Below are 25,580 nucleotides of genomic sequence, written 5' to 3'. Positions count from 1 at the left end.
ATCAGAATGCGTTCCCCAGGTTCCCAATGATTTCCTATGGTAGTGGCTCCCCCACATTTACATCAGTCTCAATTTATATCACAAGCCCAGGAATGCAATCCTGACATTAAGATGTACAGTGCGCCATTTTTAATGGGGCTTGAGCATAAGCATTATTTGCCTTACGCAGAGGGGTCCGGAACGGATTGACCACGTTAGGCCAGGGTGCACTATGCTTTAGTTTTGACAGTTTTAACAAATCTTATATGAATTGTAAGAGATTTCAAACAAATAGTTCACACAGGATGGAGAAGTACTCTATGGGCTAATATTATAATTTCCATGCTGCAATTCTAATGTATAAACCACTGTTAAGTGCTGCCAGAAAGAGACATTTACACAAATTAAAAGTGTGAATGTGAATTAAGGGAATTGTGGATAAAAGGAAAGGGCTTTCCATGTTCCAGATTTTTCATTGGGATGCCACTGTATATGCTATTATTGCACATAATTTTTATTGTATTTGTGTAACAAATATTTTGATTTACAAGCCTTCTACTAAAATAATTCTCAAAGCAAATTATGAATGTTGCACAATAAAGAATGTAAAGTAGTTTAAAACCACTTGCCACTCTCAGTCTTCTAATCCAGCTTGCCTTTTGCTGACAGATAAATTAGAAATGTACTGTACTATTGGGAACAAACCTGACATAGCAGAGGCCTTTGCAGCTGTCAACAAGAATAGCTAAGAAGCACCAGATGCTTATAAGTTCTTAATAAGGAAAGAACAAACAAAGCATCTCACAGGAAAGACTATCCCCGTAGGCTATCAGGGTGAGCCTAAGCCATCTTACGGACAGGAGGGCCAGGCTGTCACAGTCAGAAACAAATGCTAACCTGCTCTGAGAAGCTGGCAGTTGGCCAGAGATGGAGAGCATCAGCCAGGAAGAGATGACCTGGAATAACAGTAGTTCTCACCATGGAAATTATGCACCTCTAATTCTCAATATCATCAGCCTTAGCCCTCACAGATATCTTTCCTAGTTTTCTGTGATCAGAGATGCAACACAATTCTTCAGTACCCTGAACAGCCTTTCCCCTTGCTGGGAAGATTAACAGCAGATGAGGAAACTCTCTTCCCTCCAGGCTGCCCTGGGATCCTCACAGAATCATAAGAGTAGGAAGGGCCCCTATGGGCTATCAGGTCCAACCCCCTACTTGATGCAGGTTTTCCAGTCAGAGCACCCCCAGCAGGTAGTTGTCCAGCCTTTTTTTTTTTAAAGGACACCTTACCACTTCTTTAGACATTTGGTTCCATTGTCAAACTGCTTTCATTGTCAAGAAGTGACAGTGACCTCCTTGGAATGTTCACTCTCCAGTTGCATACTGATCCCACTGGACTGTGACTGTGCTTGATTTTATTGACTACTTTTTTGGTAGCATTTTATTGGAAATTGTTGTTTTTAATTCTATTTTAAGGTGGAAGGGTGATAGGGAATTGGATTTTATATGTTTTGCTATGTTTTTACTTGTGGCTTGTTGTGTTCTATTCTTATTGTTCTTATGTTTGTTCTTACCTGACTCGATCCAATACAGGGAGAGGCGCGATACAAATAAATATTATTATTATTATTAAGAAGTTCCTTCTAATGTTCACCGAAAATCTGCCATCCTGTAGTTTAAAACAATTAGAACCTAGAAAACAAGCTTGCACCCTACTCTTTGTGGCAACCCTTGAGGTATGTAAAAAGTGAATTTATGTCACCCCTCAATATTCTCTTCACTAAGCTGAACACACCTAACTTCTTCAACTTCTCCTCACATATTTTGTTCTTTATACCTCCTATCATCGTTTTTGCCCTTGTCTGAAATCACTCTAGGTTGTCCATATCTTTCTTAAAATGAGGCACCTAGAACTGAACACAGTACTCCAGATGAGGCCTGACTAGCACAGAATCTAGTGGGATTATTACCTCCCTTGACATGGAAACTATGATTCTATTAATGCAAGCTAATAGCATTTGAGGGCCAGTGTGATGGGCTTTGGATTAGGACACTAGGAGACCAGGATCTGAATCCTGGCTTGGCCATGTAAACCCACTGGGTGACCTCGGAAAAGTCACACTCCCTCAGCGTTAGAGGATGGCAATGGCAAGCCTCCTATGAAGAAATTTGCCAAGAAAACTCTATGATAGGTTTGCCTTAGGGTTGCCATAAACTGGAAATGACTTGAAGGTATAGAAGAAGATGAAGTAGAGGAAGAGCAAGAGCAAGATAGCATTTGCCTTCTTTGCATTACACTGCTGGCAGCTGTTCAATTTATAATCAACAATAATCCCAAGAACTATTTCACATGTAGTACTGCTGAGCCAAATATTCCACATCCTATACCTGTTCATGTGATTTTTGAAGCCTAAATGCAGAATTTTGTTTTTGTCTCTGCTGAATTTCATTTTATTAATTTCAGCTCAGTTTTTTAGTTTATTATGGTCCTTCTGAATTTTGTCCCAATCCTAGATGTGAATCCTCATAGACCAGTGTAAGTGTTAGTGTAAGAGTGTGGGTGTGGGTGTGTCCCCTCCACTGATGCAATGTACTGAATCAATCCAGTCAAATCCATGGAGTTCACCACCTAGAATAAACTAAGATATATGCTTAAATTTCCCAAATATCAGTGGTTGTAAGAGTTATTAAAATTAGCTAAGCTATGACTGCCATGGATACAGCTCTGACTCTGGGATTTTCATTGTTGCTACTATTACTATGCTATCAGTACCACTACAGGTGGAGCTTCCCTTATTTGGAATTCTGAAATCTGAAATACTCCAAAAACAAAAACATTTTTCATGAGTGACTGAGATACGCACACCTTTATTTTCTGATAGTTCAGTGCACACATTTTTCCCATGCAAAAATGTATTCAAATATTGTATAAAATTACCTTCAGACTATGTGTATAAGTTGTATATAAAACATGAATGAATTTTGTGTTTAGCTTTGCATTCCATCTACATGATATCTCATTATGTATGTATAGGTAAATAGAGGTATTCCAATATATTTTTTTTATCAAAATCCAAAACATTCCTGGTCCCAAGAGTTTCAGTTAAGGAATACTCAATCTGTACCACTGTTACTCCTCCTCTTCCTCCTCTCCTTCCTCCTTTTTCTCCCACACTTCTACTAAAGATACCCTGAGTGACATGCAATATTTATGTGTATTGTTTGTGAGTTGCCTTGGGTTCCAATGCCAGGAAAAGGCAGCAAATGAATGCATTCAATAATAAATTAATAAAATAAATAAATAAATGTAGAGGATGTCAGATAAAAGGGAGCAAGAGTGATCACAGCAATGAACACTTCATTAACTGTGCCTTCATCCCACCACTGGATTCATCCACCTAATTAGAAGTCTCCCATGGACCAAAGATTGATGCTGGATCCAACCAAACCGGAAAGGAAAAAAAACCCCTCAAGAATAGTAGTAGCTAAAAATCCTAGCAATGTAAGAAGTAACAGAACTACTACCATGTGACTTGGTCTTTATGCAACCTGGACCATTAAATTACTCCAGTGCTATCACGGCTGCCTTCCCGAGTTTTCAGATGACTAAGATCCTCATTTGATCATAGTCCTTCAAGCATTTAATGAGCATGGGAATCTATAATCTGTCTAGAGGAAAAGCTGTGCCAGGCTGCACTTTATTGAGTCCTGCAATGTACAAACACAAAAAAGAAATGCAAACACAGCTGCTGTGACAAAGTCTATAGGGATTTTTTAAAAGGATGAATGGAAAAGTAGGTGAAATAATTCAACTGCTAAGATTTATTCAGACACACTCCAAAACTATTTTGATCCATTCTTCTTTAATCAGAAACACTTCACTTTCAACTGTAAAGGATGTCAATTTACATACTGTTAGGAGAAGTTTTCTATCACTATGGTACCATAAAAGAAAAGATAGCTTAATGAATGTCATAGTATGGATTTCCCACTCCCATTTTCCCTCTTTAGTCTAAATTATTCTGGACCAAGATATCTGAAAAAAGTTGTCACTGAGGAATGTTTATGGGCCACTTTAGCCAAAATAAATAAATAAATAAATAAATAAATAAATAAGGACTTGTTTCAGTACTTACTGAGGAAAACAATGGTATAAATATATACCATGCTTTCACCCAGGAACATTATTAGAAGAGAAGGGCAACAAACTAAACATTTAAAAAATAATACTAAAGCTCCTGATGAGCATGACAGAAACTACTGCACAGAGATCTTGCTTCAGATTCTCAACTAGACCAGGGGAAATTATGTATGTATGATGGTGACAGGCAAAGAGAGCTCTGATGTAAAAAAGGAAACATCTGATTGTGTCATATTTAAGCATGCAGCTACTGAATTTTAACAAAAATTTAAATAGCTGTAAAAAAAGTAGTATTTATGCTTTTTGTGAAGGAACAGAGATTTTTAAAATGAAGAATGGGTATATAGGAGAGCTAAAGATGCATAATGGGTTCCCTGTAGGATCCCAAGCTGACAAGGAAGACCCTTAAAGCAGTATTCCTTTCTTTAAAATTTCCCATAATGCTACAAAATCCCAAAATATGAACTCTTTAACTTTAGCCTACTAACAGACAGTCTGGGAAATAGTTTGGAGACACATAAGTTTAAGAAAATGGCATTCTTAACTCTGGAAAGCACAACAAGCAAAACACACACACAAAAACAATTATTTCAATGCAGTCATTGTACAGTACAAGTGAGAATAGTACAGCCTAATGGAAAATAATCATTTAACAAAAGTTAAATTCATTTCAATCTCAGTTTAAAATGAAATAATTTAACATCCAAGCTGAACTAGTTGTGTCATCTCTGACATTCTCCATAATTAAGAATCTTAAAAAAATACTGAAGACAGAGAGTTACAATCTAAGTGATTCTAATTCTAATGAATTACAATCATATTATACAAAGATAATATTGGCTCTTTTGTTCTATGACTTTCAGACAGCAACTACAGGAGGCAGAAAGCCTACATGGAATATTATTTTTTGGAAGGCAGTCCCTTTATGCCTAAAGGGAAGTACAAGAAAGCTTCTATAGAATGATAACTTGTGAAGGATTTATAAATGTTTAAATTCTTTTTTTATATGCAAAAAGTGGGGAAAACAGAACTCCTTACCATGTATAGTCCAGCTGATGGTGTTCGGATAAAAGGATTTCCTGCTGGGACGAAGCTCCCTGTAAAAAGACAAAGCTATATGAAATTTTTTATTGTTATCCCCTTTCAGTTTAATAAATCATTTTATTTTTAAAAAACACAATGATAGTAAGGCATTTCACAAAACACTGAATAAAAAAGCAGCAGATGCTTTCAGTCCCAACTATGAATCCTTCAGTTTGGAACAGTTGGAAGGTTTATCTAACTAACAGACCTGACATAAGGTTAGCTAATCCAATATTTCCATTCAAATGATTTGGAAAAATAGCACAAGCAAAACCTGCACACCACCTCGCACTCAGAATTGACACTATTATTTTAAAAACAGCACTGCTCTTCCTTGTCATTGAATCTTTGAGTCATGCATACATTTTTCTCTCTCCACCAGAAGTGATCACAACACCTTTGTACTGAATTATTCATTTTATCTGAAAGAATAGATATGAGCTATTCAATATATTCTCTTTGATCATATGACTTCCTGGCACCACATATCTTGCTGTTTATTTTATCCCTGCTCAGTACAGTACATTTACAAAAGGATGTATTTGTCATTTTGGACCATTTCACATTTATTATTATACTAAGTACTAAGCTTCCACAAATCTTTTCAAAAAGCATGGCTTCATCTTTTTTTTTTTTTTTACAACTGATAAGTGTATAGCTCTAAGGAAAGGAGCATTAAAGATGTATCTTTTTTAAAAGGATAATTCCCTGCCTCAATGTAAATTACAAATACCAGCTGGAAAGAAAGACTGAGAGAATCACTGTGGTGTATTGGTTAGAGTACTGGAATAGTCAGAGGCGTAATCTACACTGGAGGCCTTTTCATTTTTCATGTGACAATACAGTTTTTCACATACAATTGCTCCTCTGTGGTACACATTACAGAATGCAGCGTTGCATGTTACCATACAGCAGCACATAACATTGCAAGTATAGGAAAATGGGATGAGTGCCGATGACCATATATACAGTTTGTTGTGGTGGTACTGGTGGTGTGCCTTCAAGTTGACTACAACTTATAGTGACCATATCCTATAGGGTTTTTTTGGCAAAATTTATTCAGAGGAGGTTTGCCATTTCCTTCCTCTTAGTTGGAGATAGAGTGTGACTTGCCCAAAGTCTCCCAGTGGGTTTCCATAGCTGAGTAACGATTTGAACTCTGGTCTCCCAGACACCTACTTCAACACCCAAACCAATACACTATACTACTGATTCTTAGATATATGTTGTCACAATATGCAACACATCTTGCTGTTTATTTTCTTCCAGCTCAATGTGATATATTTACAAAATGATGTTTTTGTCATTTTGGATCCTTTTGCATTTATTATTATATTAAGAACTAAGCTTCCACAATTTTTTTCAGTATACATATATATATTCAATACATTCACTATACATATACAATATGGGGTATTTGGTCCAGATTAAGTTTAAAAATAATAATACAGCTTTGCAGTAGCAAAATACTTCATTTTTAAAATAAATAAATAAATAAATAAAAGCAAAATGAAGACTGTACAATACGTTGATCTGAACGGTATGGTGACTACTACTACATGAAATACATTTTTTTATCCTACTGACTTCCCACCAAACCAATGGATATATTCCACTTTTGATATGGTTAAGTGGTTGTACAGTAGTAAGTAGTGGTTTTTGTTTTCTTTTGTTTAGTTGGTTTAGTAATTTTGTTGTAGTTTATATATGTATGTTTTAGATATGTACTGTACAAAAATTTTCTGTATGATTTTGTCTAGGTTTCAATAAAAATGGTTACAATGTGCCCTTGATACCTACTGGGTTTCAGTAAGAGCAAAACACATGCACTTGGAATATCACCAAGTGATTATTAACTGTTAATAAATGTGTCATTACAGAATAAAACAATTTAGACTGGATTCAAGAACAGGAATAGAAAGACAAGTGAAACCAATTATTTTGCAAGGAACACATGCCAGAACCTTATCAGAAATATACTTAAGACAGCAGCATGCATCTTATCACCCACCAAAAAGCGCATTCTGATAATAATACCCATGCTACAGCATTCAGTTAAGTGCTGTGGGCAATACTTGCTCATTAGTGGCTCAGATTCTCCACTAATGGGAGGTTTCAGGTTGAAATTATTCAGGTGCATTGGCAGATATCCACGGGAAAGCTTGCACAACCTCCACCTGCACTTTGTCTACATTAAGCCAGTGGGTATTAGTCACACTCATAAGAAATTTCCTCACAAATATTTGAACACTGGAAGATATTTATATATGTAATTAGATGGCATCACCTCAAAGAGCTAGTTTGCCCACAATCTTGCAAACGTTTGACTTTGAAAATCTTCTTGCCCATGAGTAGCTTCAATGTTAGTAAGGTAATAGCTCAAGTTACCAAGTTTTCTATCTTACTGCATGTTTGCTAGATGTAAAATCTAAATACAAGCGTGGTCTTTTCAGGAAGAACATACGGTAATTCAATTTAAAAGAATTGTGTTGAATATTCAAATTGCTAGGATATAATTTGTGGCATGTAACAAAAGTTATGAGTTGCTTATACTAATTTCCAAAGTGTTCTTTATGTCTACCACAGACCCACATCTACCGGTATATCTTAGACACAATCTAGCCAAAGTATTTCTAAGACCCTTTTATATCCATGGGAGAAATTCAGCACAATCTGAACTCTAACATGATGATGCTGATAGGATGATTTGGGCTACGTTGTGCCTATTGTATTTTAAAGCAGTGAACCGTATATATTCGACTATAAGTCGACCTCATGTATAAGTTGAAGGCAGGTTTTGGGACCCAAATTATGGATTTTGATATGGCCTATGGATAAATTGAGGGTAAAACTTAGGGCCACATAACAAAGGATCAATAGGATGAAGCAAAGGAAAACAACGCCAAAGAACTTACAAAATTCCAGCAGGCATAACTGTTCTCCCACTAAAGGCTGGATGAATGAGAGAATAGATGTGTGTCAGTGCTTCCAAGCGAAATTATAGTTTTCCTTTCACCAGAGAATGGTTCCTTTTTAAAAATAACATTGACCCATGTGTAAGTCAAATCTGGGGTTTAGAGTTAATTTTTGACTAAAATTTCTAGACTAATAATAATAATAATAATAATAATTTATTTATTTATTTATTTATTTATTTATTTGTATCCTGCCCAATCAATGAGGAATCAGGGCAGCTAACAACAGTGGAAGTACAATAAAAAACAATTATACATGAGTAAATACAATATATGCATTTGCCACTGGTGTGCTGCTTACTTGAAGGATGAAGTGGGCCTCCCTAACTGGCTAAGTACCAAGTTGAATATATACACAGGGACTTCTTTTGTGAATTCAAATCATGTCTTCATTAATGTTTTGAATAGATGGGTATATAAATGATGTGATGATCTATATTGGCCAGTCAATATTCAAATGCATTTCAGTGGCTAGTTTAGGGACTATGAGGCAGTCTTGTTTCCCTTGGATTCCTGAAAAGGGAATCTTACAAGAGTTCTATGATTATGAAAATAACAGCAGTGGTTGCTGCAACAATTTATACAGTAAATTATACTGTGAAGTGCACACATGGCATACCCTGCCTACATGCTTCCAATACAGTCCTTCCCCTAGACCAGTGATGGTGAACCTTTTAGAGGCCGAGTGCCCAACCTGCAACCCAAAACCCACTTATTTATTGCAAAGTGCCATGTCCCTCTGGCTTTCCAGTAACGAACTCTGGCAAACTCTGTGCTGGGGCAACGGCACATGTGCCCACAGAGAGGGCTCTGAGTGCCACCTCTGGCACGCGTGCCATGGGTTCGCCATCACTGCCCTAGACCTTTTAAACTAATGTGTGCCTGCTATAGCCTTGAAAGGAAAGGTTACCAGTGATACTTCGGTGTTTTAAAGAAATGACTGAACATGATATAGAAGAGAATTATAAATAGGACAATTGCTAAACATGAGGAAAAGTTTGCAATAATTATTATTGAGGAAAAAAACCTGAAGAGAAAATGCTAAATTTTCACACATCTTTGAAGCTGATGAACTACTGATTTTAACCCACATCCAGGTAGATGTAACATTCTAAACGGTCATTCCCATTATGATTTAAATCAAATTACGAACCGGGTCATATGTCTTTTGTTCCCATTTGAAGTCAGTTTCAATCCAATTCTGATCTGACAGAGTTCCTTAAAAGCGGGATAAATGCAGAAAACCCACTCTTATTTGACAATACTTTTCAAGAGGCTCTTTTGAGAAGAACCAAATCACAAGCGTGCTCAACAAGTGGGAATGACCTTCAGATAAGAATCACATCTCACTGGTGGGGAGGAACTATGGCAGAGAGGTTGGCAGGGGATGTCACCCATCCAGCCTTGAAACCTGTCATTTTTCAGCATTGTCCTTTGTCTACCTACACGTATGGTGGCTTTTTAATTTTCTGTGTTTATACTGATCAATTCCTTCTGAATCTGGACATGATCCTTTCTCCACTGTAAAAGTTTAAAAGTTTTTTTGTGTTGTTTTTTGCTTTTTTGTTGGAAGGGACCTGTTGTGTGAGGGAGGGGGATCTGATGTGTTTTTTTTTTTTTTTAATTTACAAAATTGGTAATGCAATCACCCATCGTCCCATTGAGGCACCTAACTGAGCAAGGGCTTTCCACCCAATCGAGCAAGGGCTTTTCTATAACGACTCTTGCTGGCATACCATGAGGCTAAAAAGTGATCAGAAACAGGGAAAGTATTTGGGGAGGGGGCACCACAAAGAATCCTTTCGAGTCACCGAAATTAAGCATGGCTATGTCGCTGAAATGACACCTGGCTGCATCACCAATGATGTGGTGAAGCGATTAACTTGATTGGCATTTTTTAAAAAAAATGGAATGTATTGAGGGGTGCAAATTCTAGCGGGGATGATAATCATGTCTGAAAGCCCCCTGAAAACAATGAGGATTAAAAAGATCCTGTTTCGTAGTGGGAGCGACGCTCGCATGGAATCGATTCATCAATCCAATGTGAAAGCAAATTGTGAACCGAGTTAAATAGTAAGTGGGAATGTGGCCTACGTAACTCAGATTCATGCTTGGTTGCTGAATTCACACATAACAACATCTGGAAAGCAAGTATTTTGGGACATTGTTTACCTGACAGATTATAAATAATGTCCCTGAATTTTAGCCATTTGTTATACACAGAGATTTTTAAACAAACAAAAACGGCTGGGACAAAAAGTGTCTCTCAAAATCATTTTATTGTAACAAATACAAAAAACTATTAGCTACTCAAAACAGATTTTCTACTTCATGCCAACATGTGTTTTGTAGCTCTTGGTATTGTATTCCTCACAATATATTGGAATTTCATTGGGATCAGGAAATACTCCAGAATAAAGTAGTCAAAGGAAGTTTTTTAAAAAATCTGCCTCAATAAGGGTTAAAATGACAGAAAGAATTAAGGTAAATATTACCAACCCTTTTTAGAATCATAGAAGCTGGAAGGGATCTCAAGGGCATCCAGTCTAATTCCTTGCCATGAAGGAATACACAATCAAAGTCCCCCGAACAGACGGCCATCCAGCCTCTGTTTAAAAATACCCAGAGAAGGAGACTCCATCACACAGGCAGTGTATTCCACTGTCAAACAGCTCCTAATGTTAGGATGTTCTTCCTTTTGTTGAGATGGAATCTCTTTTCCTGTAGTTTGAATCTATTGCTCCAGGTCCTCGTTTCTGGAGCTGCAAAAAAGAAATTTGCACCATCTTCAATATGACATCCTTTCAAATATTTAAACAGGAGTATCATATTACCTCTTAACTTTCTGTTCTCTATGCTAAACATACCCAGCTCCCTAAGTCGCTCCTTATATGGCATGGTTTCCAGACCCTTCACCACTTTGGTCACCCTCCTCTGGACACGCTACAGCTTGTCATTTTTGAATTCTGGTGCAAAGAACTGGACAGAGTATTCCAAGTGAGGGCTGACCAAAGCGGAATAGAGTGCTACTATTACTTCCCTTGATTTAGAAACTACAGTCATCCCTCCATATTTGCGGCTTTGATATTTGCAGATTTGATTATTCATGGATTTCATTAATATGTTCTCTCTAGTACTGTCTAGGTCCTCCAGTGCAACTCTGTGGTCAACTTTAACTAAAAGTTGCAGTGAAAGACCATTTGTAGCTACTCCAGTGCCATTCTATGGTCAGTGTATGTTGGACATTGACCACAGAGTTGCACTGGAGGACCTAGAGATTCCTAGAGAGGTGTCCTCTCAGGTAAAAACAGTGTTTTTGTTATTTGTGGTTTTTCCATATTCACAGGGGTCTTGTTCCCCTAACCCTAGCGAATATGGAGGGACAACTGTATACTTCTGTTGATGCAGCCTAGAGTCGCATTGGCTTTTTTAGCTGCTGCATCATACTGTTGAGTCATGTTCCACTTGTGGTCTACTAGGACTCCTTGATCTCTTTCACATTTTCTGCTGTCAAGCCAGGTATCCTCCATCTGTGCATTTCTTCCTGCTGAAATTCATTTTGTTAGTTTTGGCCTAGCTTTCTAGTCTATTAAGGTAATTCTGAATTTTGATCCTGTTTTCTGGTGTATTAGCTACCCCTCCTAATTTGGTGTCATCTACAAATTTGATAAGCAACTCCTCTATTCCTTCATTCAAGCCAATGACAAATATGTTGAATAGCACTGGCCCCAGGACAGAACCTGTGGCATCCCACTGGTCACTTCTCTCCAGGTGAACATATTTTGGGTTCATCTGGTCAACCAGTTACAAATCCACTTAACAGTAATATTGTCTGGTCTGCCTTTTACTATCTTGCTTAAAAGAATATAATGGAGAACTTTGTCATAACAGTCATTTTCCGGCCTATGTAGGAGTTGACCAGGCAGGTCCAGCTCCATCAGGGCTAGCCTGGAAGAAGAGACTCCACCCTCCATAACTGTCATCTTCCGGCCTATGAGGGAGTGACCAGGCAGGCCCAGCTTCACCAGGGCTAGCCTGAAGAAGAAGAGCCCTCCCTCCAGTCCATCTGCCTTGGTCAGAGGGAGAGAAGAATGCTGGACCTGATCCCCTCCCCCACCACCATTCCCTTCTCCTTTTGTGTCGTGTCTTTTTAGATTGTAAGCCTGAGGGCAGGGAACTGTCTATTATCCCTTCTGTTGTAAGCCGCCTGGATTCTCAGTGATTGGGCGGCATATAAATAAATCCTATTATTATTATTATTATTATTATTATTATTATTATTATTAAAGGCCTTCCTGAAATCAAGGTATGCTACATGGTAATTTTATTTTAAAAGATATAAGATTAGTCTGGCATGACTTGTTTTTGAGAAACCCATGTTGACTTTTTGTGGTTATGGCATTCCTTTCTAAATGCTTACAGACTATCTGTTTAATAAACTGCTCACTATAATCTTTCCTGGCATTGAGGTCAAGCTAACCAGCTGACAATTAGTTCCTTTATTTTCCCTTCTGGAAGGTGGGGACAACATTTGCCCTTCTCCAGTCTGCTGGGACTTCTCTTGTCCAGGAATTCTCAAAAATTATTGCCAAAGGCTCTGGGATTACTACTACCAGTACTTTTAATATCCTTGGATGAATTTAATCTGACCCTGGAGACTTGAATTTGTTTAGTGTAGCCAGGGATTCATTTGTTACTTCTTTACTTATTCTGTGCTGCATTTTCCCTATAGCATCCTCTGTTCCAGTTTCCTCAGGCTGAGCACCCTTTTCTTTTTATGAGAAGACCAAAGCAAATTTTGAGAATAAAATCATGTAGGAAGTAACAGGTTAAATGAGTGGTACTGACTGAGAGCCAGTGTAGTATTTTAGACTAGTACTCTGGAGGATCAGGGTTTGAAACCCCACATGGCCATGGAAACCCACTGGTGATCTTGGGAAAACCATACTTTCCCAACTTCAGAGGGAGACAATGGCAAACCTGGCAATAAATTTTTCCAAGAAAGCCCTAGGATAGGATTACCGTAAGGCACAGTTGACTCGAATACATGTAATAGCAACAACATTCAACATCAACAACTTCATGTGTGAAAATTAAAAGAATCAATATTTCAAAAAGAATGTGTTAGTGGGATTTGATGATGGCGAATGCCAATAAAAGTAAAGTAAATGGAAGTACTATTTGTCCAATAAACATTGCTGTGTGAGGCACAAAATCCACTACTCTAACTAGGCCATGAAGACTGTTCCCCCCCCCCCCCCCAATATTTACAGATAAAAAATGCGAAAGCCAGATCTGCCCCCACCTGCACTCCCAAGCTTTCACATTCCTACTTCCAACTGACTGTTCTGACCTGTGGAACTGATCTTAAAGAGTGACTAAATGATTTCCAGAAATATTCAGGTGGATGGCTTCCATGCTGGATTATATTAGACCAGCTGTTGCCTTAAAGTGAATCCTTGAGTATAAATGCTTCCCTCCCAGAAGGACATGCAAGAAAAATACTACTGTGTCAGAATGCATGAAAGCTGCTACTCTGTCCTCAAGATCCAGTGATTAAAAGTTTTTCTTTGACTTCTAAGAATCCTTTTCTAAGTGAATAAAAACATGACAGAACTATTTCAGATGTAATGATAAATTGCTCTGCACAAGCCAGTGCAATAAATTTGCCAGCAGTCAGCCAGCAAAAGCTGTACAATCCAATGTGTTGTCAACTGAATGGCCTACAGCAGGGGTGGGCACAAGAAAAATTGGGACCTACTGGCTGATCTCTGCTAGATCTACAAGATTTTTTGCCTCCCAGCTGTTCAACAATAACAACAAAATCACTTTCCTCCCACCTAAATTGAGCTGCTGAAATTAAAAAAGTTTGAGCTCAATGGTGTTTTATGTGAAAACTCAGTTCCAGTCTGGTACTAGAAATCAACTCTTAGACTCTGAATGTGTTCAGAAGCATCCCATTCTGACAGCTGTCTCATTACGTATCAGTGTACACAACGTGGCTGCCACATGGAGGGAGTTGTATATACTTGTTCCAAGGGTTGTTGCTATTTTGTATATACTTGTTCCAAGGGTTGATGCTACTGTGGCTCAAGTAGGGATGTTGCAAGAATTTGAGGCTTGCAAAAGCAAGAGCTCCTGCTTATCTCTAACCCACAAAATGTTTTTGCCACCCCCTCCTTCCCACAACCACAAGAATATTCTTTGGGGTAGCAATGGACATTCCCAGGGTTCTGGTGGTGTATCTTTTCCTACCGATTCTGCCTGGGAGTATAGTATGGCTGTCACCCCTGCTTTCCTCTGTTTCCAAAGGTATATTTCTGGTTTGAGGTAAGATAGGCAGTTTGCAAGAGCGTGTGGCTCACTTTATAAGCATTCAATCACCCCGTGAGCATAAGGTAACGTATCCCTAGGGTTAATATGTTGACTGAGCATTTTTTAAACCAAAGATAAATTGCTTGTTCAATTACATTAACAATACTGCATCACCCCCTATATGATCATCTTTGTAGAAAATGATTCACTGCATAGAGAGCTTTATATGCGAGCTGAATGATTTTAAAACATCCCCTAACCATGTAGCAATCATTAGGTATATTTACCACCATATATAACATATACATATATAGTGTTAGACACTATAGTCCTGTAAAGTTCTATTTCACCCTTTATGTCACAGAAAAGCTGTTGTGAAATTATATCCTAAAGAGGAAAGATTGCATACAAGTTTCTTTTTTGACTTGGAGAATGTTTTAGTATGCTGAACAGAGTTTATCCTTAAACACTATAACTTTATATGTTCTAATCAATATTAACTTGCCCAGTATCAGATAGCATGATGTGATCATTACAATGAGTACAACATCATTTATACAGTCACTGTTTCCACCAACTCTGAGATTGGATTTGTGAAAGTACTGTGTTGCTTCAGAAAGCCAGTGTAGTGTGGAGGATTGAGTGTTCAACAAGGACTCCAGGAGACCATTGTTAAATCCTTGCTTGGCCATGGAAATCCACTGGGTGATCTTGGGAAAGCTACACTCTCTCAGCCTCAAAAGAAGGCAGCTGCAACACCCCTCAAACAACTCTTCCTAAGATGACACTTAGGGTCATCATCACTTGGAAACTACTTGATGAAACACAACAATAAATTGTTTTGCTTACTCTTACAATATTGTCTATTGTTTAAAATGCAGCACCCCAAAAATAACACGTTAGGTCTACCAGAGGAAGTTACAATTTGGAAATATGTCAGATCGGGACTATTTCTGGTTCAAACCAAAGGACATCTTCCACCCTACCACTAACAGGGTGTCTTCAGTTTTGAGGGTGGGAAAGGGAATGTCTGTTTTTTAAGACCACATTTTTAATATTGATCATGCAGACACAAAGAGTTTTAGACAACTGGAACCACAGCAGAAAGGAAATTCTAATTCAAATGCCAGTAAACTCATCTCAATGATTTTTTTAAAAAACCCACAGTCAAATGTGTAAGTCGCTTACATGGACCATGCTTTGCAGAAGTAACATACAGTAATTTTGATCTGTTTTTCATGTTTTACTATTGTCATCATCAACATCACTGATTACAGGTATGATTTATCCTGAGATTATCCAGTAACATGCTGCAAGGCACCAGTGTTCCCAGGATTCTCTAGCACTGAGCCATGACAATTAAAGTAGTCTCAACCTGGGTTATTTCTGCAGTGTGTTTTGGAGCAAAACTTTTCATAAATATTTTAGCAATAGCAATAGCAAATATATTTCTATACTGCTTATCAGTGCACTTAAGCACTCTCTAAGCGGGTTACAAAGTGTAAACTAATTGCCTCCAATAATCTGGGTACTCATTTTAGTGACCTCAGAAGGATGCAAGCCTGAGTCAAGCTTGAGCTCTTAGCTGGTATTGAACTTGCAACCTTGTGGTTTGTGAGTGGCTGCAGTACAGGCATTTAACCAGGGCACTATTTTCTAGTGATAACAGTAGGAGCAGTGAAATTATTTTAAAATTCTTAAGGTATCAGTAGCAGATATTCAGTCATACATACTGTCTGTTGTTTAATTCCGTAAGTTGTGTAGTGGCAATGAATTTACATAAAATTTGAATAAGGTGGAATAACTAACAGCAGATCTACACACTCACCCACTGAAACTTTCACAATGTGGTGGCAGAGGTGAGGTGCTGCTGCTGCTGCTCATTAACAAGGACACCATTTTAACCAACTTCATCCCAGAGCTCAATCCATAATGCTCCTTAATCCCTTCTACACTCCCAGTAAAATTCTTAGAATCATTCTGGAGCTCAGAAATACCTTTACTGTATCCCTATTTCTGCATCAGGTCCTTCCAATGTAGCTTATGGTTTTCCCCAGCTTGACTATGCAGTGGTATGAGTAGCAGGTAGGTTCCAATTCATGTCAGAAGTGATATTGCAAGTATGGACGCTACTAGAACTTGGTACAGTCCCGATGACATCATTAGAAAAATGCAGGGTCTTAGAGGCCTCCTGCATTTTGCATCCTTTTCAGCTTTATGGGGTTCCTAGCACTCCTATTTTGTAATACTTACTGGATGAATGAGGAATGATATAATCAGGAGCACAATGTAACTTAGAAGCCTCTTTTATTTGTAACAGAGCCAGAAATTGATTCACTCTGAATATCCAACATATATCTTCTTAATCTGTTCTTAATGGATCTGTGTTGAGTTAGACATGAGGTGTGGTCTGTCCAAAAATAATCCCTACCTTGTTCAGTAATAAAAAAGTTTCATAGGGAAGGTAAAGACATAGACTAATTTGGTATTGTTTGCCTCTCATATATTCCTTATGTAAGACAACATGTGATTATAGCCAAAAATAATGCTATTACAGATTTAGAAAAATATAAGCAATATGTATTTGAATGGCTGTTTTAAATAAGGAGGAAAGTCTTGGCAGGGACTATAGGCTTTAGACATCTGTTTAAAGACTACAAGACTTAAATATCAGTTTAAGATGTCTAGTTAAAGTTCTAGCAAGGAAACAGAATATTTACATAAGGCAACTCTTAAAGGGGCAGAGCCCTCATCTGTGTGACCCATACTCCCTGAGAGTACCTCATATTGCTGAGCTAGGTATCACAATTATACAGAGGTTCTATGTGTGTAGGCCTGAATCACATGAGATTTTCATGAATGGAGTACATTCTGGTATGCTCACACATAAAGAGCTTACGCCAACATGGTAGTACAGTGCAGGGGTGGGTGAAGGCTTGGCTTATCACTACCATGCTGCTTAAAATATTTTTTAAAAAATTAACTCCTTCTTATGTCCTTTAGGCAAAAGAAGGATTTTATCTGATTTATAGTTGGATCCTTTCCTTGTTCAATGAAAAATAAAAAAATAACCAAACATAAACCAAACAAGCCAAAGAGCAGAGCTTCCAGCTGCAATAAAGATTACATCAATTAAAAAAAATCAAATATCAAATACAAAGAGTAAAATTAGGCAACATATTTATTTTATAGTACAGCGCGCCCGCATCATACGCGGGCGTGCTTTACGTGGCTTGAGCATACGCAGGGCGGAAGGGGCGGCACGTCCCATTCAATTGAATGGGCGCGTGCGCCTGTTGTGCCCCATGTGCTGCTGCGCCCAAGCCCCATTGTTTACAATGGGGCTTGAGCATAGGCAGAATTCGCCTTACGCAGAGGGATCCGGAACGGATCCCCGCATAAGGCGAGGGCCCACTGTATAATAAACTTATTTAGCATTTAACACACTAATCTAATGCTTCTTTAGAAAGGTCATTGCATAGACATAGGATGGGGGACACATGTCTTAACAGGACTACATGTGAAAGGGATCTAGGAGTCCTAGTAGACCACAAATTGAACATGAGTCAACAGTGTGACGGCTAAAAAGGTCAATGTGATTTTAGGCTGCGTCAATAGAAGTATAGTGTCTAGATCAAGGGAGGTAATAGTGCCACTCTATTCTGCTTTGGTCAGGCCTCACCTGGAATACTCTGTCCGGTTCTTCCTTCTCATGATGTGGCCAAAGTACGACAGCCTCAATTTAATCAGCTTCGTCTCCAGGGGTATTTCTCATCCAATTCACTTAAGGACCCCTTTGATTAGCCCAATGACCCCTTTCTGGCTGTCCACAGCATTCTCAGAACTCTCAAATCTCAAATAAGTTGATTTTCTTTTCATCTGCTTTTTTCACATTCCAGTTCTCACATTTCATACATAGTGACTGGGAATGCTATGGCTTGGATGATTCTAACTTTGGGTCTCTGCTGTATATCTTTACTCCTTAGGATCTCCTTTAGCTCTTTCATGGCTGCCCTTCCCATTCCTAGTCTTCTTCTTATCTCTTGATTGCAATCTCTATTCTGAGCATGTTTGATCCCAGGTACAAGAAATCTTTGACTATTTCAATTTCTTCATTGTCTAATTCAAATTTATGTAGGCCCTCCGTGGTCATTATTTTTGTTTTCTTTCTTTGTACTTTCTTCCTTGACCTTCCTTAGTAATTGTTCCAAGTCACTAATGTTTTCTGCTATTAATACTGATATATTCCGCCCGCATATCTTAGATTGTTGATATTTTTTCTTCCTGTCTCACTCCTCCTTCTTCTGAGTCTAGCCATGCTCTTCATATAATATCTTCTGCATGCAAGTTGAACACAAGTGTTTTTGTATTCAAGAACACTCTTGAATACAGAGTATTACAGAAATAATATTAAGTCCATTAGAAAAGGGGTTATAATCCTGAAAATGAGCTACAGAAGACAATAACTACTATGTATGTTTTCTTACTTAATAATGAAAGGCTGACAAAGAGGGTAATATTCAATTTTGTATTTCAAACCACTAGACTGAATAGTCAGGGGATTTACATCTTATTCACATTCTAAATGGTCACCAAATTTACTGACTCAAATTTAGATGTACAGTCATCCCTCCATATTTGCGGCTTTGATATTTGCGGCTTTGATTATTCACGGATTTCATTAATATGTTCTCTCTAGGACTGTCTAGGTCCTCCAGTGCAACTCTGTGGTCAACTTTAACTAAAAGTTGCACTGAAAGAGCATTTGTAGCTACTCCAGTGCCATTCTATGGTCAGTGTATGTTGGACATTGACCACAGAGTTGCACTGGAGGACCTAGAGATTTCTAGAGAGGTGTTCTCTCAGGGAAAAACATGGTGTTTTTGTTATTTGCAGTTTTTCCATATTCACGGGGGTCTTGTTCCCCTAACCCTAGCAAATATGGAGGGACAACTGTATACTTCTGTTGATGCAGCCTAGGGACCTTCAGTGGGTGACTGCAATGAGGGACCTAAAGTCCAAGATTTTACTGCAAGTGATTTAGTCTCCTTCTTTGTACAGGTGACCTCAATTGGTAGATAGATCTTCGCTGCCATTCTCATCACCTGGCTGAGGCTATGTCTCTACTATTATGGGCAGAGTTTCAATTTCCCCCTATTACAGAGGCTGTCATGTGTCAGATTGCATTGTCTTCTTCTTCTGTTTTCTGCCTTATTAACCCCTTTCCTTCTCTTCTTTATCCAGTTCTTCTACCTTTGTTTCTGCCTTATACAACCTATGTGGCGAACTGCTTCTCTTCAAAGGGTATTTTTCTAGGCTGCTTTAAGCATGTTGTCCTGTGTCCTCTATTAAAGGAACCCTCCCTGGATCATTCACTTTGTGTTAATTATCATCCTGTGTCTCTCCTCTCCTCCCATTTCTCTTATTTGGAGAGAGCAGCCCTTTCCCAATTGATGACTTCCAGCATTTTTCTTTTTGATCCATTTCAATCAGGGTTTTGAACAGGTCATTACACAGAAACGGCTCTGGCTCATGTACTAAATGATATTTTAGTATCAAAGTCTTGCTGTCAAACATTGATGTTGATCCTATTGGATCTCTCTGCAGCCTTTGAACTATCAGATCCTTTTACTATGGTTGGCATCATTGGGAATAACAGGGAACACTCTGTCTTGGTTTAAACCTTTTTTGTTGGATTGTTCCTCTTTTCTCATTATATAGGCTTCCCCTTGTATTTCTTATTTCAGAAGTGAGTTTCCAATATCACATCTACGCATATGACACTAAAATCTTCCAGAACTTCGATTTAATTGATGCTACTGTGTGGAAGGCCATTACTGACTGCCCATTGACTGTTTCTCTGAGAGTGACCACCCACTGTCTTAAGTTGAACACGGATAAAGCAGAGACCCTGGTATTTTAACCTGACTGCCCAGAGGCCCCTTTTCATGCCTTCAACTGGGTTTATAGGGTTGCACACTGTCCCATGTCTCAGTTGCCAGAAATCTTGGTGTCCTGCTGCATGATCGTCTGTCCCTATGCATCTTTATCAGGGAAAATGCAAAGGCATGTAACTTCCATTTTTTTTAACATTCACAGGATCCATAGCTTTTTGATAGTTGAGACTTCCCTTCTGCTTGTCCAGACTTTGGTTATTTCACATCTGGACTATTGTAACACCCTACTGGTAGATTTGCCTTCCTACTTTCTTATTCTTCTGGTTTTAATCTAGACGTGTGCTGTTCCATTTGTTTTAAATCTCTCTAAACACTCATGTCTCTTCTCCGCATACATCCCTCAATTGGCTACCAGTTCAGGCCAAGGCTCATTACAAGCCTTTGGTCCTGGTATTTAAGCCCTTTAACCTCCTCCAGTACCTGGCAGCTGGGTTAGCATGGTATGCATTACTGACAGTTCCACCAATGTGTATGGCTCTGTCAAGCCTGAAGGTCTTTCAGGAACTTGCTCCGTATGTGTGGAACAGTCTTCCTTTGTACTTCTGACTGGAGGATCTTGTCCATTTTTGTGAAGGATTGAAGACCTTCCCCTTTCATTTGCCCGATTAAGCTACTGAGTGTGCCTGAGGTTGCTGAGATGGTTAGTGACTGGTGGGGTTGTTAGGATTTTATTTTTAGTATATTATAGTGCTATGTTTTATTGTTTTGTTCTTGATTATATATGTCTGATGTTCTGCCCTCTGGTGAAAAGAGCATTATAAATAATGGTTCTTGCTGTTGTTTTAATTCCCTCCCTTAAATTGCCTTCCAAGTACTTCAAGATATCCTACATCACCAGCATAACTATGATGACACAGATCAGTAATCATAGTTACAGCTCAAAATGGTACCACTCCAAATCCTACCTTTGCAGCCTGAAAGTCCCCTGACTGAAGCATTTGAGGCACTGAAGATCAGGATGTTGGAAAATGAAGTATGCAATGCTCTTCTGGATATAGAGCACATAGCGATCAGGCAGATGGAGAGATTCCAAGGGGTCTTGCCACAACTGTTTGTTTCGTGGTGTCCCATAAGAGTTCACTATCACTGTCATTTCCCAATGCCTTGATCTCCAGTGTCTCAGAAACACTTTGGCTGGGAGCTGCCAAGCTGCAAAGTTAAGTTTTAGGTATCACATTCTGTCTTTCACAACTGTAAACATAAATCTCCTTGAGTTATGAAAGTCCATCTTATGATCTTGTAACTGCTGAACAGAATACCAGTCATTGTTAGATACAGCAGGTATTACAGACATTGATTTTTTTTAAAAAAATGCAAAAATGTCAGCTGATGTATGGAGAATCCTGTATCATCATTGATGGAAGGAATTTCCCCCGTTGTTCAGTCTAAGGTGAGGCCAGCCAAACCTCTTTGAGCCACTTACGAATCACACTCATCATACTTTCCTATGACAGAATAGAGTATTTGAAACTAGGGTGATGATGCTGGTCTGGAAATAGGGAGAAAGAAATGTAACATAAAACAGGATAGTACTTTTGGCCAAAGGCCAGAAATAGATCTGCTCTCTCTAGAATTTAACAAAGTAAAAATAATCTAGATTTCTCTGAAGATGCCAGCTACAGATGCTGGCGAAACGCCAGGAAGAAACTCTTCTAGAACATGGCCACATAGCCCGAAAAACCCACAAAAAACTATAATCTAGATTAGTTTTGGTTCTTTTACAAGGATATTCCCATAATTTTATTAAACAAACTAAAGCGGGATACAGACCACCCAAAAAGGGTGGTCTGCCCGCGCCTTGTTTTGCTGCGTGAGGAAGCTGCAGCAGACAAACCGCGCAGCTCCCTTGCGCAGCAAAAAGAACCCACAAAAAGTGAGTTCTTTCTGCAGCGCCATAATGACGCCGCAGTGCACCAATGGCACATTCGCGATGTCATTATGGGTGTGTGTCGTGCCGACGCTAAGTGTCCATCGCATCAAAATGGTGGCACCTGTGTGTACAGGGCGCCACCATTTTGATGCCCTCGTCACATGCTAGGGGTGAGGCAAGTATGGGCAGTGCACCCTCAGCCAGCCCCTAGCATGTGACGAGAGTGCACTACAGGCCTGTCTGGACTGGGCCTAAATTTCTTCTAAAGTCTTGTACCTTGGCTCAGTCTGTGACATCATTAATTAACAACCCTCTGTGAAAAAGCTGCAATGCAAAATCTTTTTAGATACAATGATTATTTAATATAGTAACTACCATTCGTGGTAAGTAATAAGTGGAGGCCCGGGTAGTATAATATCCTACTATATTATGATACAAAAAGTGAACACTTCAGCCTTTCTCACTGACAGATACGTGGCAAAAATACCTCTGCCTCCTTTAACATCGTCTATGATGTTCATCTAGGTTCCCCGATACCTTATTTTACGGCAACGTATCATGCTGAAAGCCACCTTCCAGAAGTACCATCCACTGGCAACACTATGTCAGGTTCACTTGGGCAAAAGAGGGTTATGCACAAGAAGCTTCCCAGTACAACTAGTCTGGGCTGGTATGCATTCCCTCCTCTAACAAGAGAAACATGTTAATGGAATTAACAACTAGATCCTCTCTCTGACTTGTATAAAATAGAACATTTGTCTTGCAACTTTGTGTATTCCAGATTAACTGTTACAGTAGGCAAACAACATTTATTAAAATGTATTAAAATATTTTTAAAACCCAATTTACAGTACTTTAAAAAATGTTTTGTTGTTGTATGCCTTCAAATTGTTTCTGGTTTATAATGACCCTAAGATGAATCTATATCATGAGCTTTTCTGGGGCTGACAGTGTGTTATTTGCCTAAGGTCACCCAGTGGGTTTCCATGGCTGAGTGGGGACTTCAAACCTCATCTCCAGAGTTGTAGTCCAATGCTCAAACCACTACACTGTGTTGGCTCATCTGGTTTAAAAAGAAAACCAATTTAATACTAAGTCTACACTTGTAACCTCTAAAAACTGCAGTAAGCACCACCTATCAAATATACTGAATTATACACTACTATGTTACAGAACCACTGGAAAATGCCTTTTGAGGTTAAATACTATAAGCAGTGGAATAAATAATGTACTATTGGTGCAGGTTTCCAAGCATCTAAAGGCAAGTACATTATCATGGGTCCTGGAATCCAAAAAATAACTTCAGAGAAGAAATCTAGAATGTCTTCTATATACAATTTGATTTGGCATAAAATTATCACAATTAGTATATTAAAATACAATGTATTAAAACAATTATTAAAAATGAAATTAACTTTTATTTTTTTTGGAAAAAAATAATTTGAAACAAATTGAATTCTGGGTTTTGTAATTCGTTGTGGCTCTGTGACAGAGAAGGCTAAATGTCTCACAAAACTACAATTCCTAGAATTCCATAGCACTGAGCCATGACAGTTAAAGTGGTGTCAAACTGGATTATTTCTGCAGTGTGGATGCAACACTAATTATCAGTATCAGTTTCAGACTCTGCTTCTGCTTTGTTATGTTTGTCATCATTACAGTTACCACAGACTTCTAAAAACCAAAGGTTTTCCCAGATTGAAACAAGCATCTTTACTCTTTCACATGTGAGTTTATTTCTTAATTTAGTGTGAGTGTTTCCAAACATAGACCAGATTCTTTCTTAAAGGAAGAAATGCATCTTACTCTTCCATTGGAGAGTTCAGTTTGTAACCTAGTACTTGCTTGTCCTCCTCACTCAGCGCACAGAACTTAGAATAATCTAACAGTGTATACAGTTTTTAGAAATGATTTGGAGAATATTTGGCACACCTCATCTTAAAGATTTTATTCATATGCTAAAATAAAACATTCCATAATCACTTTTCTTCCTTTTTTCAATTTTTAGGGGAAAAACAAAAAAAGTTTCAGAGGAAAAAAACTGCTTCCCCACCCCAAAATTTTTTTCTGGTTTTTTTCCGGGCCTTCACATCTCTAGTAGAGGTGTCTAAAACTATAAGCAGTTTGAGCCTGTACAACCCTTTTGAATGCCAGGACAAACAGAGAAATTTAAACTTGATGTCAAAAAGAGTGTAATATTGGTGCCACTTGCAGATCAGGGAGCTGCTGCAGAAATTTCTCCATGTTTAATGCATACATAATGCATCCTTTTCAAGGAAATGTCAAATATAAATATTCAGTCTCATGATGAAGCTATCAATTGATGATTACAATACATCTATCTGGTGAAGTACATCACTCTAGCATATGAAAACCTACTTCATAACGAATTTGTAGTCTTCAGCTCTCAAAATTTTTTGATTGTATTTGCTACAAAGGATTACCCTGGTTACCTCTCAGTAACTTTATCTCTATTATACTTTGTCCCTCTCTAGTATCCATGCATTCATTAGAGATGGAAAGAATACTACTATTTTTGCCACTCTACTGAAACATTGGTCAACAGCTGTGAGATTTTTCACATTTCATGATTTTTTGGTAAAACATTTCATCTGTGTAAAAGAAAATCCCGTAAAACATTTTTTTCCTCTGATGAGTTTTTTTAACATGGACATAATTTTTGCAAATTAATTTAAGAAAAAACCATTGAAAATGTGTAAAAGCTTTCTGATTTCATCCAAAGTATAGGAAAGTTTTCTTTGTTTTGCATGTAAGACAAAGGCCCTTTACAAACGGGCCATTTCGTACGTACTCTGTATGTACTAGGGTTGCCTGGGGACGTCTCTTTTAGACACCTCCAACCCTAGTACATACAGAGTATGTACAAAATGGCGGCGCCCTGTCCACATGGGCGCCGCCATTACGACGTCACGGCCATACCGCCTCCAAACAGAGCAGCGCGGATGTGACGTCCTGGCACCGTGGAAGGGCGCCTGTGGCGCCCTTTCTGTGGCACCTGAAGGAGCTCCATTTTGGAGCTCCTTCTTGGTTTTGTGTCGCTGGTGCAGCCTTTACACAGTGGCCCCTTTCTCCCTTTCCCCGCCACTGTTGGGGTGTCCTTGGGGCTTGAAGCCCCAAGGACACCCCTTTCCAGGCCACGGGGAAGCAGCCTTTTGCTGCTTCCCTGCAGCCTGAAAAAGTGGCAGATCAGGGCCTCAGGGCTGCCATTGTGGCAGCTGAGGCCCCGATCCTTTGGG

The 25,580-nt window shown here is 38.7% G+C and overlaps 1 protein-coding gene across 6 annotated transcripts in view; it reads right to left on the bottom strand.

Annotated features, from left to right (window-relative positions):
- Nucleotides 1-25,580, bottom strand: part of AHI1 (Abelson helper integration site 1) — a 131,256-nt gene that overhangs the window by 28,637 nt on the left and 77,039 nt on the right. For all 6 annotated transcript variants that reach the window (XM_089530324.1, XM_089530320.1, XM_089530325.1 and 3 more), the window contains exon 20: nucleotides 5,162-5,220. In XM_089530324.1, coding sequence (XP_089386450.1) covers nucleotides 5,162-5,220 — 59 coding nt within the window. The remainder of the gene's footprint in view (nucleotides 1-5,161; nucleotides 5,221-25,580) is intronic.

Source organism: Sceloporus occidentalis, unplaced genomic scaffold, assembly GCF_023333645.1.
Source record: "Sceloporus occidentalis isolate IW3139 unplaced genomic scaffold, rSceOcc1.0.p SCAF_6, whole genome shotgun sequence".
Lineage (NCBI taxonomy): Eukaryota > Metazoa > Chordata > Lepidosauria > Squamata > Phrynosomatidae > Sceloporus > Sceloporus occidentalis.
This window is presented reverse-complemented; position numbering and strand designations above follow the sequence as displayed.